This window comes from Rhincodon typus, chromosome 4 (assembly GCF_021869965.1).
Source record: "Rhincodon typus isolate 14 chromosome 4, sRhiTyp1.1, whole genome shotgun sequence".
In the NCBI taxonomy this organism is placed as follows: domain Eukaryota; kingdom Metazoa; phylum Chordata; class Chondrichthyes; order Orectolobiformes; family Rhincodontidae; genus Rhincodon; species Rhincodon typus.
The window spans coordinates 84706178-84726050 of NC_063335.1; the positions used below are offsets into that span (position 1 = coordinate 84706178).

The following is a 19873-nucleotide window of genomic DNA, read 5'->3' on the forward strand; positions in this document are numbered from 1 at the left end:
CTATCCTAACTGGGCAACCCCTTATTCTTTTTGTTATGCCATTTTGTCCTAAACTCACCTATAAGGGAAACAACTTCTCTGTATCTAACCTCTCAAGTCCCCTAAGAGAATGTATACTTCAAGGTAATTTCTTATTCTTGTAAACTCCAATGAGTACCTGGGATCAACCTAGTGAAGCTTCTTTTTACTGCCTGCTATACCAGTATGCCTTTGTTTAGATGCGGAACCAAAGGTGTTCACGGTATTCTAGGTGTGATCTTGTATAGTTTTAGCAAGATTTCCTTATTTTTATATTCCAGTCCCTTTGAATCAAGGCCAACATTCAAGTTGTCTTCCCTGTTACCCGCTGTACTAATGCTAGCTTTATGTGATTTATGCACAAGGACCCCCATATTCTTCTGTGCTGAATTTTCTGCAGTATTCCAAGTTGTGCAGTCAATATCACTAATGTGCAAGAAAATAAAAATCATCTTGGGATTTTTGTGCAGATAGGAGATTGTGATGAAGAAATGGCTATTATCAGCTATTGCATCCATCTTCTCCACATCTTCCAACATTAGAACATCAAGGGAATCCTGCAGAAATTCGAGCCAAAATATTTTAGCCTCCCTGATGTCTTGATGCTAAATTGTGTAGTACTAAAAGTTCGACCCCTGCAAAACTAACTTGCTGATGGGGTTGTGGATGGATAAAGATGAGCAAGAGCCATCTGATTTGCTATCTCCTAAAGTATCCCCACCACAATTCATGAATTTGTCACACTTGTCAACTATCTGGATTTCCGCAATGCTGCTAAAGGAGAAGCAAGGCTGACATCACAATTACTAATCACAACATGCAACAAGTTTTAGAAGAGATCCTCTGTCATAATTTTTATCTCTAAAACTTTCATCATTCTGCAGCAACTAAAAGTAAAACTTTCTTTTTCAGAGACAGTCAAACAAAGTATATTCACAGCACTGTTGTAAATGTGGAAAAGCACTTTGGTGAGATCTGCACCTTATTTGCAGCCTATGCACGGAAAACTGCAAGACTACGTGATAAGTCAGACCTCCTGGTTAAAGAACTCCGAGAGTACTCTGATACAGAAACTCCTAATTTAAAATATGGTCTGAGTAGCTTTGCAGATCACTTTGCTTTAGTTCAAGATTATAGACATGCAGAGGTGAGTTGCTGAAAATATTTGTTTAAAAATATTTTTGTTTGGCAGTACACCATGTTCAACACTGTCTTTTCACTTCTGATTTTTTGATCTGCGTGAAGTTCACTATAATGGAATTAAATGTTTTTTTTTCTACTGGGTATTTCTAAATCTTTGGCGTTATCTGTGAAGCAACAGCTGTCATTCAGAATCAATTATCAGTACCACTCCGAGGCAGAAGGATTCCAAAATGGAAATTGAAATTGGGACAATGGCGAGTATTCATCTGAAGTTAGTTATCCAGTGATCCAGTTGGCAGTAAGAAAGGAGAGACAATATAAAATAAAGAGTACAATTCAAAAGGAGTGCAGGAGCAGAGGGACCTGTGTACATAAATCATTGAAGGTGTCAGGATAGGTTGAGATAGCACAATTACAAAAAAATTTCTCTTTTCTTTTTAAACTAACAGTCATATAGTGTGCAAAAGGCAGTTATATTAAGTTTGTATGTAATACTGGTGTGGCCTCAACTAGAGAACTGCGTCCAGTTTCACATTTTAGGAAGGAATCAATTAGTTTATATTCAGAAATGCGAAGACTGTAAACAGGTTTAATTAATGCACTCAAGGAAGTTGGATTGTTATCTGAAAAGGAAAATTTTACAGGGCTGTGGGAAGAGGGCAGAGGAGTGGCACTAGGTAAATTGTTCCTTTGGAGAGCCAGCACTAGCATAAGAGTTCAAATTACGTTTTTTTTGTGCTGTAACCATTCTGTGATTCTGTAACATTGTGCCGAAATCAAAAGAACGTTATCCACCAGCATACTTCTGCTGTACCTAATCAAGAGGAGGGGCGTGCAAAAAATATACAATTTGTGCTACACTTCTGTTTTTGACACTGCTGGCCTGAAGTCCTTTTTAAAACACTTATGCTAAATAACTGGAAGTTTTGTCTTTGAAAACATTTAGTGAAATATTGAAATTGCTATAATCTGTATGATGAATCCCAGAAATTATTTAAGGATCCTAGATTAAAAATACAGACACACAATTTACTGCTCAGAAACAGCCGATTTGCCCCAACGGAGTGGAATTGCCCCAGTGGATTTAACCAGTCTTATGCTCCGTGTGAGCTTTCTTCCACGAGCCATCTTCATCTAACCCTTTTTTTCACATGCATTTATCTAGGTTTACCTGAAACACATCAATGTTAATTGTTTCAAATACTCCTTTAAGTTGAGAGTTCTGCATTCTTTTGACTCTTTTTAATAAACGTATTTCTATAGAATTCCTCTTTTGAATTTATTTGTATGTTATATTATCTGCCTCTAATTTTGATCTCTTCCCACAAATAGAGAGAGACTTCTGTTATTGGAACAAAAGACAAATTTTATCAAAATGCTTTATTTTAGACTCATCTGACCCATTTGCAAGGATATCAGTTTAAGGGGAAAAAGTAACTGAATGAGAATTGCTGTAAGAGAAGAAAATTCTGATTGGTAGGCAAATTAACTCAGATACATTATCTATGACAATGGCTGTACCAGTCATACAATGTAAATGTTGGTATTCCCTTAAATTGGTATTCTTGCACATCTTCCAGATGAGTGCAAGATAAAAAATGTTCGACAAAATTGTCTTTTTCCAACAATACTGAAATTATGAAGTACCAAACAAAGTAAATGGAAACATTTTATTACTGAACTGCCTCATATTAAACATTTAATTCCTTTCTCTTATTTAGATTTACCTTTCCAATGCATTTCCTACTGTTCTGATTTCTCCAGTTATGACTCAGTCGACAGTATGTTTAACTCTGATTCTAAGATTGAGAGTTTTAGGTCCACACGTGAGGCTTGAGCACAAAATCTAGTCTAACATTTCATATACTAAGGGAATACTGCACCTTTGGAAGTGCCATCTTCCACATGATGCAAAAAACTGAGGCACCCCCCTTGGTTAGATAGATGTGCAGTAAATGACTCCATGGCACTTCTGTCGATTCGCTGTCTTTGAGTTCCCCCATTCTAGGATAGGATGTAAACCTCAGGGACAGGTGGCATATGTACATGTGAGCCACAAAGTGAACTCTGATCTGAGTGCATATATCTGTGTGTTTATATCATAAGTTGATTTTATAACAGCATGGCTTATCAGATACACTATTATTGTTTACAAAGAAAACAGGGTGTCATTGTTCTGAATGCATGTCGGGTAGATGCACAAAAAGGTCCACTGCCAATTCTGGCCATTTGTATATTTGGTATAGTTGGTGGCAGCGAAATATTACATATGCCATTAGCTGCATTCATGTACTGTGTAAAAGTGACTCATTGAATTCTGATTTTAAAAAAGAATAAAATTTATCCATTAGTGTAGCAAACTCCAAAATGCCTAGCCAACGGACAATGGGTTCACATCTGTTTCCTTGCATTGTTGCCAGTGAGAGTAAATTCAGTTTAATTTTTATCTATGTGTAATTTTTAATGTCCTAATTCAGCAGATCAATCACATTCCATCAAATTTCCTTCCAAAATACTGTGTATAGTTCTGGTTGCCACACTAATGGAAGGATGTGATTTGCGCTGAAGAGAGAAGATTCACCAGAAAGTCGTCCGGGATGAAAAGTCTCAGGAAAGAAAAAGAGAAACTGGACAGGCTGGGTTTATTTTCCTTGGAGCAGAGAAGGCTGAGAGGGAATCTGATTGAGGTTGTGCAAAATTATGAGAGGCAGTGACAGAATAGATCGCAAGAATCTCTTTCCCATGGCAGATGTATCTAAGATCAGAGGACATACGTTTATGGTGAGAAGCAAGTGGTTTAGAGGAGATCTGAAAAAAAAATCTTTCACCCAGAGGTTAATACATATAGAGAATGTGCTGCCTGAGGGGTTGGTTGAGGCAGGTACTCTCACAACATTTAAGAAGCATCTAGATGAGTACTTAAAATGCTGAGGTGCAGTAGGCTATGGACCAATTGCAAGAACGTGGGATTAGTGTAGTGTGATAATTGTTAGTTGGCATAGACATGGTGGGCTGAAGGGCCTGTTTCTATGATTTTGATTCTTAATTTGTTTGCAATTTTCTTTTTGGTTGCATAGGTTGAAAGGCTAGAAGCTAAAGTTGTAGAACCTATGAAGAAGTATGGTTCCATAACCAAGTTGAAAAAGGTACGTTCAGCATGCACAAGGAACTGTTAGAGTTAATTTTAAGAATATATTTATGAAAATTGATTACTATGTAATTTTAGGTTTTCAAACATAGAGCATATGAAGTTCTAATTATATTTTATTTAAGCATTCATGTTACATTCCATTCCCTGTATTTAAAATGTATAAACTGTCACAACTCACTGAAGTACCATATTAGAAATTAAGTACTGCTATTCCCAGAGTTGTCCAAAAAATTAAAGCTTTTGTAAAAGTATATAAAATTTCCCAATTTATGTGTGTTTTAATCCCAGAATGACAACATGGAACAGGTTTCTATACTTAAGAATGACTATTTATCCCTAAGAAACAGACTTTAGCTACTGTTAAATAGTTATGAACCAACAACATATATCTACTAGCTAAAACTCTAACCCACTAATAACACTTGTTTCAACAAGGGGTAAACAATATTTGGAGATTGATCACCAGGGTGCTGCACAGAAGGTCATTAGACAAATTTGGATTTGTAGGATTATTAGTTCAGATTAAGCCACTTACCATCCTGCCTTGGAAATATATTGCCTTGTCTTCAGTATCATTGGGTCAAAATCCTGGAACTACTCCCTAATGGCATTGTGGCTATACCTACACCAAGCGGTTCAAGAAGGTAACCACTTTTTCAAAAGCGTTGAGGGGAGTACAAAGAAAAGCTGTCCAGCCAGTATTCCCCCACATCCCATGACTGAATTAATAATTGGTTTATGGAAAGAGAATAAATAGGATCTTTTTGAATAGGCAGGTAGTAACTAATGGGATATTGCAAGGATCACTATTTTGACATCAGGTATTGATGTTCTTTATTGATGGTTTATATGAGAGAACTGAGTATCACATATCCAAATATGAATGTACAGATACAAATTAGAAAAAGCAATTAGTCATTCGGCTGTTTAAGCTTGCTCTGCAATTTGATAAGATCGTGGCTGATCTGATTGTAACCTCAACTTTACTTTTCTGTCTACCTTCATACCCTTTGACTCCCTTGCAAATCTAGGAAAAATAAAAAATTAGGTAGAAATGTACGCAGTGAGGAGGATGCTGTAAGGCCGCAGAAGCAAGTGACATTTTGTGTGGATGAGTAAGAATATGGCAAATGCAATACAATGAGGAAAGGTGTGAAATTATCTACTTCATTTGGATAAATAAAAGAGCAAAATATATTTGAATGGTGAGAGTCTAATAAATGTTTGCATTCAGAGGGACATGTGTATCCTTGTACATGAATCTCAAAAAAGTAATCTGCATGTTCCACAAGCCATTAGAGAGGCAAATAAAATGGTATGTGAGCTTTTGTCACAAATGTATTGGAATATGAGTAAAGAAGTCTTTCAACTATTATATAAGGTATAGGTAATGCCAGGAATTCGAAGTACAGTTTAATCTTCTTATTCAAGGAAGAACATTCTTGCCCCTGAGAGAGAACAACAAAAGTTCACTGAACTGATTTCTGTATTACAGGGATTGTTTCATAAGGGGCAATTATGGAGACTAGGCCTATATTCTGTAGAATTGAAAAGAATGAGATGTGATCTAATTGAAACATACAATCCTTAAGGGGCTTGACAAGATGGATATTGGAAACTTCCCTGACTAGGGAATCTAAAACATAAGATCACAGTTTCAGAAAAAATGTTATCCATTCAGGACTGAGATGAGAAATGTCTTCACTCAAAGGGCTCTGAACTTTCAAATTCTCTGCCCTGTACAAATACAGATGCCTAGTTGTTGAGTATAATCAAACTGAAAGTATAAGATATGACAAAAGGAACAGGAGTAGGCACTCAGCCAGCCAAACCTGATCAAATGCTTCAATGGTATTTACCCGCAGTATCCCTTAACTTTTTATGCATTGGTGTTCAGAAATCTATCAATCTCTACCTTAAACATACTTAAAGACGGTTTCCCCAGCCCCCTGGTTGGGGTGGGGAGTTGAGAATTCCAAAGATTCACTATTCTCTGAGTGAAAATAACACTCTCTCACGAAAGTCCTAAATGGATCCCTTTTTTAAAAATAGTACTCCCTGGTTATAGACTTCAAGCCAGTTCTTCTTATTTGTATCTAACCTGTCTATCCCTTTAAGAATTTTGTAGGTTTCAAAGAAATCGTGTCATTCTTTGAAATGCTAGAGAGTACATCCCAGTTTGTCCAATCTGTCTTCATAGGTATCCTGGGAACAAGTCTGGTGAACCTTTCATGCAATAGAGGGATGCAATAATATCCTTTCTGGGGTAAGGATACCAAAACTGCACACACAACTCCAGGTGAGAAAATGTGGAAAGATGGAGTTGAATTCGAAAACCAGTCATAAAGGTGCTAGAAAACCAGATGTGTTGCAAATAATCAGCAAGTCTGGCAGCATAGATAGAAAGTGAAACAACAGATGTTTCGAGTTGATAATAACTCTTTAGAATTGGAATGTAACCTTTACTAGATGCAATTTACTGCTCTGAACCTACATGGATAAAAGAACTGAGTTCCAAAGGGGAGGTGAGATTAACTGGCTTTGTCATCAAGGCAACATTTGATTGAGTGCGCCATCAAGAAGCTCTATCAAAACTGGAGTCAGTGGGACCCGGAGGGCAGGGTGGAACTCTGTACTAGTTGAAGATATACCTGGCACACAGGAAGATGGTTGTGGTTGTTGGAGGTCAGTCATCTTGATACGGGAGTTGTGATGTTGTGTTACAGCGGTACAATACATTGGTAAGGTCACATTTGCAGTACTGCATGCAGTTCTGGTAACCCTGCTAGAGGAAGGATGTTATAAACTGGAAAAGGGGTAAAAAAAAAATTTACAAAGATGTTACTGAGACTGGGAGATTTGAGTTATAAGGAGATGCCGAATAGGCTGGGATTATTTTTCACTGGAGCATAGGAATCTGATAGAGATTTATAAAATCATGACGACATAGATAAGGTGAATAGCCAAGGTCTTTTCTCTTGGGTAGCGGAATCCAAAGCTAGAGGGTATAGGTTTAAGGTGAGAGGGGAAAGATTTAAAAAGGACCTTGATTGGCACCTTTTCACATAGAGAATGGTTTTCACTAAGCTAGGTGGCAGTGTGTCTGTAAGGAGGATGCTAAGAGGCTGCAGGGTGACTTGGACAGACTGGCTGAGTGGATAAATACTTGTCAAATGTAATATAATGTGGATAAATCTGAGGTTACCCACTATAGTCGCAAAAACAGGAAGGCAGATTATTATCTGAGTAGTGGCAGTTTAGGAAAACATGAGGTGTAGCGAGACCTGGGTGTCATGGTAGAACAGTCGCTGAAGATTGGCACGCAGGTACAACAGGCAGTGAGGAAAACTAATGGCATGCTGTCCTTCATAGTGAGAGGATTTGAGTATCAGAGTAAGGATGCCTTGGTGAAGCCATACTTTGAGTATTGTGAGATAGCAAGAACTGCAGATGCTGGAGTCAGAGACAACATAGAGTCAAGGTGGAGGAACACAGCAGGCCAGGCAGCATCAGAGGAGCGGGGAAGTTGACGTTTCGGATTGGGAGCCCCTTGAATATTGTGTGCAGTTCTGGTCTCTTAGTCTGAGGAAGGACATTCTTGCTGCTGAGGGAATCCAGCGAAGGTCCACCAGACTGATTCCCGGAATGGCAGGACTGACCTATCTGGAAAGACTGGATCACTGGGCTTGTGTTCTCTGGAATTTAGCAGAATGAGAAGGGATCTCATAGAAACATATAAAATTCTGATGAAACTGGATGCAGGAAGAATGTCCCCAGTGTTGGGGAAGTCCAGAACAAGGGGTCACAGTCTAAGAATAAGGGGTAAGCCACTCAGGACTGAGATGAGGAAGAAATTCTTTGCTCAGAGAGTTTTGTGAACCAATGGAATTCTCTCCCACAGGAAGCTATTGGGGCCACTTCATTAGATATATTCAAGAGGGAGCTGGAGGTGGCCTGTGACGCTAAAGGGATCAAGGAGTATGGGGAGAGGGCAGGAATTGGGTACTAAGATTGCATGATCAGCCATGATCGTATTGAATGGTGGTGCAGGCTCGAAGGTCTGAATGGCCTACTCCTGCACCTATTTTCTATGTATATGGAACAAGCTGCCAGAGGAAGTGACAGAGGCAGGTGCAATTACAATGTTTAAAAGGAAAAGATAGGAAATGTTTAGAGGGACCCGGGCCAAATGCAGGCAAATGGAATTAGTTCAGTTTAGAAAGCCTAGTCGGCACGAATGAGTTGGGCTGAAGGGCCTGTTTCCATGCTGAATGACTGTATCTCAGTTCAATGACATCTCTGGCAGATTTCTTCAGAACTGTGCTTATGGCCCAAACATCTTCAGTTGCTTTACCACTTGATAACTGCACAATATCCAGCACTGTTTTTTATCGGGTAGATAAATTGCAAGAAATATCCACGCCATGCAAGGGTCAGGCAATGGCCATCTCCAACAAAAGGCAATCTAGCCATCGCCCTTGACATCATTGAACACTTCACTATTAACATCCTGGTGATTACTGTTGACCAGAAACTGAACTGGGCTAGATAATATTCATTCTGTGGCGACAAGAGCCGGTCAAACACAAGGAATCTTGCAGCAAATAATGTGTCTCCTGACTTCCCAAAGCCTGTCCATCATCTGTAAGCACAAGTCAGGAATGTGATTGAAAACTCCCCTCTTTCCTGGATGAGTGTAGCTCCAACAATACTCAAGCTTGATGCCATCTAGGACAACCTGCTTGGTTGACACCACATCCATAACATCTACTGCCTTCAAGACTGGCACTCAGTAGCAGCAATGTGTGCCATCTGCAAGATGCACTCCAGAAATTCAACACCTTCTGAACTCAGAACCACTATAATCAAGAAGGACAGGTGCAGCAGCTACATGAGAATACCACCACCTGCAAGTTGCCTTCCAAGCCATTTAGCATCCAGACTTAAAAATATATCACTGTTCCTTCAACGTTGCTGGGTCAAAATCTTAGAACTCCCTCCCTAAAGGTATTGTGGGTCTATTAATACCAAATGTACTGCAACAATTCAAGAAGGCAGCTCATCACCACCTTCTCAACAGTAACTTGGAATAGGCAGCCAGTTATGAAACACTGAAGGAACATTGGCCATCTAACTCACATCCCTCGAGTGAATATTAAAAAAAAGTGATGTAAACACGTCTGTTTCATTGGAGCGAAACTCTAGACCTTGATTCATTAGCCTTAATCTTGATTATTTCATGTATCTATATCTTTGTTCATGTGATGGGAGTGTCACTAGCAATGCCTACGTTTGGTGCCTGAGCAAGGATGGAAAAGGTGCTGAGAAAGAACTGTTAATAAGAGATGAAACGAGGACAGTTGTGAGAGATTGACCTAGGCTCGGATTACGTAGAGTCCATTTGGGCGGAGGTGAAAAAAGAACAGCAAGGGAAAGAAATTATTGGTCAGAGTACTATTCAGAGCACCAAATAGCAGCCACTGTGTAGGAAAGGCTATAAAACAGCAAACAATAGGAGCGTGTAAAAAGAATAGAGCATTAATTATGAGGGACTTTAATCTTAATGTTAATTGGGTCAATCAATTTGAAAGGGTAGCTATGACAATACATTGCATTATGGATAATTTCCTACAGCAGTATATCATGGAGCCAACCACGGAGATGCCTGTCTTGTGTCTGATAACAAGACAGGTTTAATAAATGACTTCAGAGTAAAAAATCCCTGAGGAAGTAGTGATCATGACGTGTTAGAATTTAATATTCAGCTTGAAAGTGAGAAACCTGAGTTGGAAACAACTGTGTTTGGGTTAAATAAAGGAAAATACAATGAAATGAGGATAGAGTTAGCTAAAGTGAACTAGGCAGATAGCTTAACAGGAATGATAGTAAGCAAACGGTGGCAGACGTGTAAGGCGATAATTCAGGACTCTGAGCAAAATACATTCAAGTAAGGAGTAAAGATTCTAAGAGGGATAAACCAACCATGGCTAACCAAGGAAGTTAAGGAGAGTATAAAGTTGAAAGAGAAAGCATTCAAGGAGGCAAAAGTCAGTGATAGTCCCAAAGACTGAGCTGAATTCAGAATCCAGCAAAGGAGGACTAAAAGAGTATTAAAGATAGTTTATTTTCTCTATGAGGGCAAACTAGTGAGGAATATAAAAACTGAAAATAAGACCTTTAAATATATAAAAAGGAAGAGAGAAGTCAAAGTGAACATAGGCCCCTTAGAAAATGAAAATGGGGAGATAATTGTGGGGGCACAAGGAAATGGCAGAGGAATTAAACAGATATTTTGCATCAGTCTTTGCAGTGGAACATACTTCAAATATCCCATTAATACTAAAGAATATGGGAGGGAGGAATTAAGTAGCATGATCAGTAGAGAAGTAGTATTAGACAAACTAATGGGGCTAAAGGCAGATAAGTTCTGACCCTGATGGCTTGCATCCTAGGATCCTAAAAGAGGTAGCTACAGAGATAGTGGATGCATCGATTGTAATTTTCCAAAAGTCATTGGATTCTATAGAAGTACGAGAGGGTTGGAAAACTCGATGTAACACCCCTTTTCTATAAGGAAGGGAGGCAAAAAAACAGGTAACTATAGGCTGATTAACCTAACGTATTGTTGGAAAAAGTATTGGAATCAGCTATTAAGGAGGTAATAGCGTAATATTTGTAAAATCATAATCTAATCAAATAGATTCAACATGGCTTCATGAAAGGGAAATCATATCTGACTAACTTATCAGTGTTTTTCGAGAAAGTTTCAACTAGGATAGATAGAGGGAAACCATTAGAAGTATAGTATTTGGACTTCCAGAAGGCATTCAACAAGGTACCTCACAAAAGACACATCATAAGGTAAGACCACACAGTGTTGGAGCTAATATATTGGCATGGATAGAGAATTAGCTAATGGCAGGAAACAGCAAGTGGGGATAAGGCGTTCTTTCACAGGTTGACGACCTGTGACAGTGAGCTGTCAGTACTGGAATCACAACTGTTTACAATATATGTTGATGACTTGAAGGAAAGAAGCAAATCTACTCAAGCTAAATTTGCAGTTGACACAAAAATAGATGGAAAGGCGAGAGGGATACAGACAGTTTCCAGGGAGCTGTTGATAGGTTAAGTCAGTAGGCAAAGAGTGGCAAATGAAGTATAATGTGGAAAAATATGAAATTGTCATTTTGGAAGGGAGAACAAAAAAACAGTATTATTTAAATCGAGGAAAACACTGCAGAAATCTGCAATACAAAGGGACTTGGGAATACTTGTGCATAAAACACACAAAGCTAACACACAGCTGCAACAGTTAATCCAGAAAGCTAATGGAATATTGTCCCTTACTTCAAAGGGGTTGGAGTGTAAGAGTAGGGAACTCTTAGTGCAACTATACAAGGTGCTGATGAGACCTCATCTGGAGAACTGCAGTTTTGGTCCCTTTATTTAAGAAAATATTATTTCGTTGGAGGCAGTTCAGAGGTGTTTCACTAGGATGACCTGCAGTAAGGAGGGATTGTTTAATGAGCAAATGTTAGATAGGCTGGGACTCTACTCATTGGAATTTAAAAGAATGAGTGGTGATCTCATTGATACATTGATAAGGGACTTGACAGGGTAAATGCTGAAAGGATGTTTTCCCCTCATGGGAGAGGCTAAAACCAGAGGAGATAGTCTCAGAATTAAGGGATGCTAATTTAAGACTGAGATGAGAGGAATTTCTTTTCTCAGAGGGTTGTAAATCTTTGAAACACCTTGTCCCAGAGAGCTGTAGGGACAGAGTCCTTGTGTATATTTAAGGCTGAGATAGATTCTTCGTCTGTAGGGGAATCGAGGGTTATGGGGAAAGGACAGGAAAGTGAATGTTAGGAATGTCAGGTCAGCCATGATCTAATTGAATGGTGGAGCAGGTTTGGGGCACCAAAAAGCCTATTCCTGTTCCTATTTCTTTTGCCTTGTGGCCCATTCCTAATTGCCCTTCAGAGGGTGGTGGTGAGCATTCTTTTGAACCTTTGTAGTCCGTGTGGTGTAGGTTAAGCCACGATGTTGTTACAAAGTGATATACCAACTTAGGAAAGTGGGCTGATGTGCCCCCATTACTTCTCAGGTTGCTACAAAAGTTGATGATTTAATTAAAGCACACAAACTCTCTGATATTCCTGTTGGAATCAAGTTAATGAAAGACGCTGACCAGGTTCCTTTTACTTAATTAAAAACTGCTATTTATTATAAATAAATAGATTCTGACCACCAGTAAATAGCAATGAACTATCAACACATGGCTTTGTTCTTAAAACTTTTAAACCCCTTCTAAAAATTTGTACACACATAAGATAGACAAAATAAAAACATCAGTTTTACGGATGGATGTTTAAAAAAAACCTGGGAGACACAGTTTAATCGCACCAGCCTGCAGGGTTAGTTGAGATGTCTCTTTTGCTTGCCAGAACTTTTTGTTCTTCAGCATCCTTTCTCCAGGTTCTTTCATTCCTTTGCTGGACACAGGGTGATTGATACGTTAACTACAATGTCTCTTAGTTCCTGGTTAAAGGCAACAGCTTTTGGGAGAAAATAAATGGCTTGTGGCTTCAGGTACTTTTATTGCAGCGATACAGATACACAATCTGCCTTTTCAGCAATCTAAAGGCTTCTCCCTGTATCGTTCACACCTTGCGTTGTTCACCTACCATGTAACCAGTTGGAGTTCTTATCAGGCTGATGACCTTTGGTATTCACGACCAACTACAAATGCACAAACCGATCAGTTACTTGTTGCTAGCTAAATTTCAGTCTGTCCACACCCCTCGGTGTTGTGCAGTTTCCAGAATTTTCGCCCTACTGCTTAAACAAAGCAGAATGTAAATACCACAGACAATAAATTTCAGTAACTTGTTTTTAAAAGTACAGCAATTCCTCCCACAATTTTTGGTTTTAAATAGTCCTTTTCCCATTTTAGTCCACAAACAAAAATATAGAAAGTAGTGAACTGTTCTTTATAGAAATGAGATCCAGGATTTTGATGCACTGATAGTGAAGGAATGGTGATTATGGTTCCAATCCAAGTAGTGTGTGGCTTTACCGAGTTGGGAGGGGGGTGTGTCATTATAGAATCCCTACAGTGTGGGGACAGGCCGTTCGGCCCAACAAGTCCGCACTGACCCTCTGAAGAGTATCCCACCGCCCTTGACTATCTCTGTAACCCTGTATTTCCCCTGGTTAATCGACTTAACATACACAACCCTGGACACTATGGGCAATTTAGCATGACCAATCCACCTAACCTGAACAAGTTTGGACTGTGGGAGGAAACCAGGGTACCCAGAGGAAACCCACACAGACACGGGGACTTTGTGCAAACTCCACCCAGACAGTCGCCGGAGGTTGGAATTGAACCTGGGTCCCTGGCACTGTGAGGCAGCAGTGCTGACCACTGAGCCACTGTGTCACCCCATGTGGTCCCTGTATGTGGTGATGCTCCCGCGTATGTGCTGCCATCGTTCTTTTAGCTGGTAGAGGTTACAGAGTACAGGTTGGAGGATGCTGTTCAAGAAGCCTTGGTAAGTTGCTGCAGAATATCTTCTAGATAGAAAACACTGCTGCCACTGTATAGATCACTTTGTCCTGGATATATTGAGGTTCCTCAGTGTTGCTGGAGCTGCATGTGAAGCTAATCCTGGCAAATGAAGAGTATTTCATCACACTCCTGACTTGAGCATTGTAAATAGCAGACATGATTTGAGGAATCAGTAGATGAAATGAAGACAACCCCCCAACCCCCTCCAGGACATTGGAGGAATTCAGTAGTGTTGAGACCTCCATGATTTTTATTTTTATAAATTTTGGTTTGGAGCTGTGAACTGAGAGCTGAAGGTAATCTTTGGACTGTGAGCAACAGCTTTTTTTGTTCTAAATAGAACAAACTGATGTATGTTTAATGCCCAGCCTGGAAGTTAATTACAGGTGATTTTTTTTTACAAAGTACTCAATAGACGTTTCAACTCCGGAGAGGGGTTGTGGTCAAATAGATGGCAGATGATTGATTGTTAATGGGCCTCAGAGGCGGGTTAGTGCCAAGAGAACATTGGAAAAAAATCAAAAAGAAACCAAAGTTCGGACTACTTTTGAACTTTTTTTATTAGAAGCATGTGGCTGACAAAGCTACAGGAAGGCGATCTGATTGCTTTCTAGTTATTCTCCCATTATCAACTTGTTGAAGTTCGGAGAACAGAATTTCACTTCTAAGAATTAAATGGCTATTTCTCCGAGCTTACTGAAAGCCATTTGCAGTGATCATTGTCATCAGAACCCAAAGGGATGCTATCCCGTGTGCCTGTGATATTATGAATTGTGGCAACGGCTTAAGTGAACTGGTCAGTTACGTTTTTCTTTTGAATTATCCGTTAACTATGTATTGTTTGTCTGTCTGCCTGTTTTTGTAAGAGTAGGGATTGGAATCAGAAGACTGGGATTACAACATAGACATTACTTAGATTACCTTGTTGTTTGATGTTGCTCTCTAAAGCTGTTGTTTAAGCTATAAACCTGGTGTCTGGTATCAATCGTTCACAAAGTCCAGCACTGGTTATTCAGAGGTCTGATGAGGAACCATTGGGATCAATTTTGAGGGACTTTGTTTTAATTTTACGGGAGGCTAATTTGATGTGGCTGTCTCTCTCCATTATTAACAGTGGTGGTAATGTCATTGAATATTAGGGTGAGATAGTTGGGTTCTGTCTCATTGGAGATGTACTTGTAATGAAAATTTTACTTGTCACTAATACCCAAGCATGGATGTTGGCTATGAAACATATGGCCAAAGTGGCTTCTGTATGTTAAGGGTTTTGAATGGAACTGAACATTGTGTAGTCATCACCAAACATTCCCTTTTTTGACCTTAGGATGGAGGGAAACTCATTTATGAAGCAGCTGAAGATGGCTGGCTTAGAACACTGCTCTAAAGAGCCCTGCTGTGATGTCCCAAGGCTGACGTGATTTGCTGTCAATAATCACAATTATCTTTCTTTGTGTTTGGTTAGACTGTCAACCATTGACTTCAGTTTTGTTAGGACTCCTTGCTGGCACACTTAATTAAGTGCTGTTTTAATGTTGAGGGCTGTTTTTCTCACTCAGCTCGGAGTTTGGTTTTTGTGCCTGTGTTTTAAACCAAGGACATTACTGTAGGATTCTTCTAGGCTCTTGTGAAATGTTTTGAAATGCTTTACTATTTTAAAGGTACTATCGTAGTACAAGGTGTCAGCAAATGCTTCCATACAGACAGCGTAGAAAATGCAGGCTGTTAGATGCTAGTCTTGACGTGCAATCATATCTGAACTGGTCAAATACTGCAGCAGTATTCTCATTTGAAATCTTTGCAAATCAGCTGTTGAAATATATTCATGTTGTGGATTAATTTGATTTTAGCTTTGTATTATGATTTCATGGGTAGGATAATTATTTTGGTTTTCCACTTTGTCCCTGAGAGCTATGAACAATTTTTAGGCTGTAGTGGCTTTCAAACTTGATACGATAATTATATTATTGCATTACTTGATTCTGCTGCTAGATGGAGCTCTGACATTATATCATTGACTATATCTTTTAACCCTTTCAATATACTGTTAAATTTGGGGAAGCTTGATTTTCTGACTCCAATTTTAGTTTTGTACAAAAAGGATTGGTAACAATGTGACCATATGATGGGAACTGCTTGGGAGTACCCAATGCATCAGGTACTTAAATATAAACTGAAAGAAGTGTGGATGCTGTAAATCAGGAACAAAAACAGAACTTGCTGGAAAAGCTCAGCAGGTCTGGCAGCATCTGTGAAGAAAAATCAGAATGAACATTTTGGGCCAGTGATCCTGATCTGGAGGCCTAAACTGGGGCCTATTTGATTCAGGAAATTAAGAGTTGTCTGCGTCCTTCAATATTTTTTCGCAATAGAACGTGGGCAGCATGGGCCAAGCCAGTATTTATTGTCCATGCCCAAATGCTGTGGTGAAGGTGGTTATGAGCTGCCTTCTTGAACTGCTGCAGTCCTTGGAGTGTAGAGACTTTCACACACTGCTATTCTGAGGGAAGTTCCAGGAATTTTCCCAGTGATAGTTTAAAAAACATGTGATGTATTTCAAAGGAAGGATGGTGAGTGGCTTAATGGGAGCTTTGCAGGTGGTGTTTTTCCCCTGCGTTTGATGCCCTTGACCTTCTAATTCATAGAGGTTGCAGGTTTGGAAGGTGCTGAACCTTGGTGAATTTCAGCAGTGTGTCTTGAACATGGTTCACATCTCTGTCACTGTGCTATGATGGTGAAAGGATTGAATGTTTAAGGTGGTGGACAGGGTATCAATCAAGTCAGCAGCTTTGTCTTAAATAGTGTTGAGCTTCTTGAGTGTTGTTGAAGCTGTACACTTCCAAGAAAGAAGCGAGCATTTCATTATGTTCTTGACTTTTGCCTTTTAGATTGTGGACAGCATTGGAAAGTCAAGGATGTAAATTCCAACCTGTACCCTTTTTTTTTTGCAGCCATAATATTTATTTAGCACATCCAGTTCAGTTTACAGGAAATTATAACATCCAGAATATTGATAGTGGCAGATTCAATAATAGTAATGCCATTGAATGTCAAGGGGTAATAGTTGGATTTCCTCGTGTTGGAGATGGCCATTTGTGTGCCATGAACAGTACTTGCCATTTATCAGCCCAAGCCTGCATGTTGTGCAGGTCTTGCTGCATATCAGTCCAAATGCTTTAGTATTTCAGGATTGATGAATATTGCTGTACATTGTAAAGACATCCTTGAACAAACCCATTTCTGACCTTATATGATAAACAAAATTCATTGATGGAACAGCTGAAGGAGGTAGGACCTAGGCCATGACTTGAGGAACAGATGCAGTGAGGCCTTTTGACTGAGATGATCAGATGCTGCCTTGACGTCAAATACAGTTACCTTCGCCTCACCTCTGGAGTTCAGCTCTTTTGTTCATGTGTGCACCAAGGTTGTAATGAGGCCAGGAGCTGAGCAATCCTGGCAGGACCAATCTGAATGACAGGGGGCAGGGTATTCCTTTGCATGTGTGCTTGAGATACATCCAAGTATATTAAAAGGAAGTAGCTGCAGAGGTGGTGGATGCACAGGTAGTAATCTTCCAGGAATCCTTAGATTCTGGATAAGTCCAAGAGGATTGGAAAATTGCCAATGTAAGGCATTTATTTAAAAAGGGAGGAGGCTCCTGACCCAAAATGTCAACTTTCCTGCTGCTTTGATGCTGCCTGGCCTGCTGTGCTCCTCCAGCTCCACACTGTGTTATTTAAAAAGGGAAGAAGTTTTTAAAAAAAAGTTAAACATAGGCCAGTTAGCTTAATATCTGTTATTGGGAAAAGGTTAAACTCTTCATTATTTGTGAAAATGATGTGGGTGTTGCTGGCTAGGCCAACATTTATTGCCCATTTGTAATTGTCCAGAGGGCAGTTAATAATCAACTACATTGCAGTGGGTCTAGAGTCACTTGTAGCGCAGACCAGGTAAGGACAGCAGCTTCTTTCCCTAAAAGAAATTCCTGATGGAGTTTTGCTAAAGTTAACAATGGTTTCACAGTTGCCATTAGGACAGCTTTTTTTATTTCAGATTTTTGTTTAAATTGAATTCAAATTTCACCATCTGAAATAGTGGGACTTGAAACGATGTCTCCAGAACATTCGATTAGGGTTCTGGATTACTATTCATTACCATAACACTACTGAACATAGAGCACGTAACACTGAGCGTTTAGCATTACATCATGTGATCAAGCAGAGTCAGCATACCTTCTTGAAGTGGAAATCATGCCGAACAAAGTTACCAGAATTTTTTGAGAAAATATCAGGCAGAATCGATAAACAGGAAGCAGTGGATGTAATATATTTTGATTTTCATAAGGTATTTAATGAGATACCACACACTGGGCTGCTTGATAAGGTAACAGCCCATGGTGCTGGAGATAGGATATTAGCATAGGTAGAGGATTGGCTAACTAATAAAGACAGAGAGTTGGGATTACAGAGACAATGGTAACTTGTAGCTAGTGGTCTGCTACATGAGTCAGTGCTGGGGCTACAGTTATTTACAATATATTTCAATGACTTGGATGAGGAAAGTGAATGTACTGTAGTCAAGTTTGTGGATGGCACAAAAATAGGACGGAAGGCAAGTGGTGGGGATGACACGAGAAGCCTGTAGAGGGATATAGACAGGTTAAACAAGTGGTCAAAAACTTGGCATTTGGACTATATGGGAAATGTGAGGTTGTGCATTTTGGCAGGAAGAGTAGAGGAACTGAATCTTATTTAAATGGAAATACACTGCAGAGAAAGCTGCAGAACAAGGGATTTGGGTGTCCTTGTCCACAAATCATAAAAAAAATTAGCATCCAAGTTTGGTGCGTAATAGGTGAAGCCAAATGGAATGTTGCCCTCTATTTCAAAGAGAATGAAGTATAAACATTGAGAAGTTTTGCTAAAACTAAACAAAGTACTACTCAGACCACAGCTGGAATATGAATGAAAACTGTGAACAGTTTTGGGCTCCGTATCTAAGGAAAGATATTTTGACATTGGAGGTAATCCAGAAAATGTTAGTAGGGTGATACCAGGTATGGAGTCACTGTTTTTTGAGGAGATGTTGAGTAGATTGGGTCCGTACTTTTTGGAATATAGAGGAATGAGAGGTGACCTTATCGAAACATACCAGATTTCTCAAAGACTTGACAGTGTAGACGTGGAAAGCTTGTTTCCCTTGTGAGAAAGTCTTGGACCAGAGGGTGTAATCTCAGAGTAAGAGGTCACACATTCAAGACAGATTTGAGATACAATTTCATCTGTGGGTTGCGTATCTGTGGAATTCATTTACCTGGCCTCAACAGTGCTCTGTGGTATTCGGTGTGTTCAAGGTTGAGAGGTTTTTAATCAGTTAGGAAATCAAAGGTTATGGAGAAAAGGCAAGAAAGTGGAGTTGAAGATTATGAGATAGCCATTATCTAATTGAATAGGGGCGTAAATTCAATGGGTCAATTAACCTACATCTGTGGTCTTGATAGCACTGTTGACAAACTCTTACATCACTTTGCTGATGATGGAGAGTAGTGTGATCATTGGCCATGTTGGATTGGTCCTGCCATTTATGGATTGGACATACCTTGACAATTTTCCACATTGGTGGGAAGATGTTAGCTCTATGAAATAGTTATTTCTGGGACGGAAGTCTTCAATAATGTTGCCAGTAGCTTTTAAAGTATTTAGTGCCTTCAGCCATTTCTTTATAATACATGGAGTGAATGAAGACTGATGCTGCAAAACTCTGGATAATACTGAGATGGATCACTCACTCAGTAATTCTGGCTGAAGATGGATGCAATTGTTTCAACCTTATCTTTTGTACTGATGGACTGGGTTCCCCATCCTTTAGGATGGAAATATTGGTGGAGCCTTCTGTTAGATGTTTAATTGTCCACTGCTGTTAACTTACAATGTGGAGTTTCATGCTAAACCCCCTATTCTTTTATTAAGGTCCTTCTTACACAT

General features: G+C 39.4%; 2 protein-coding genes across 4 annotated transcripts in view; one reads left to right on the top strand and one right to left on the bottom strand.

The window, feature by feature from the left end:
* Positions 1-19873, bottom strand: part of LOC109911501 (RNA-binding protein 12-like) — a 137554-nt gene that overhangs the window by 51655 nt on the left and 66026 nt on the right. The gene's annotated exons all lie outside the window — the stretch shown is intronic.
* Positions 1-19873, top strand: part of cibar1 (CBY1 interacting BAR domain containing 1) — a 64527-nt gene that overhangs the window by 3371 nt on the left and 41283 nt on the right. The window contains exons 2-3 of the mRNA XM_020510822.2: positions 931-1165; positions 4239-4307. Coding sequence (XP_020366411.1) covers positions 931-1165; positions 4239-4307 — 304 coding nt within the window. The remainder of the gene's footprint in view (positions 1-930; positions 1166-4238; positions 4308-19873) is intronic.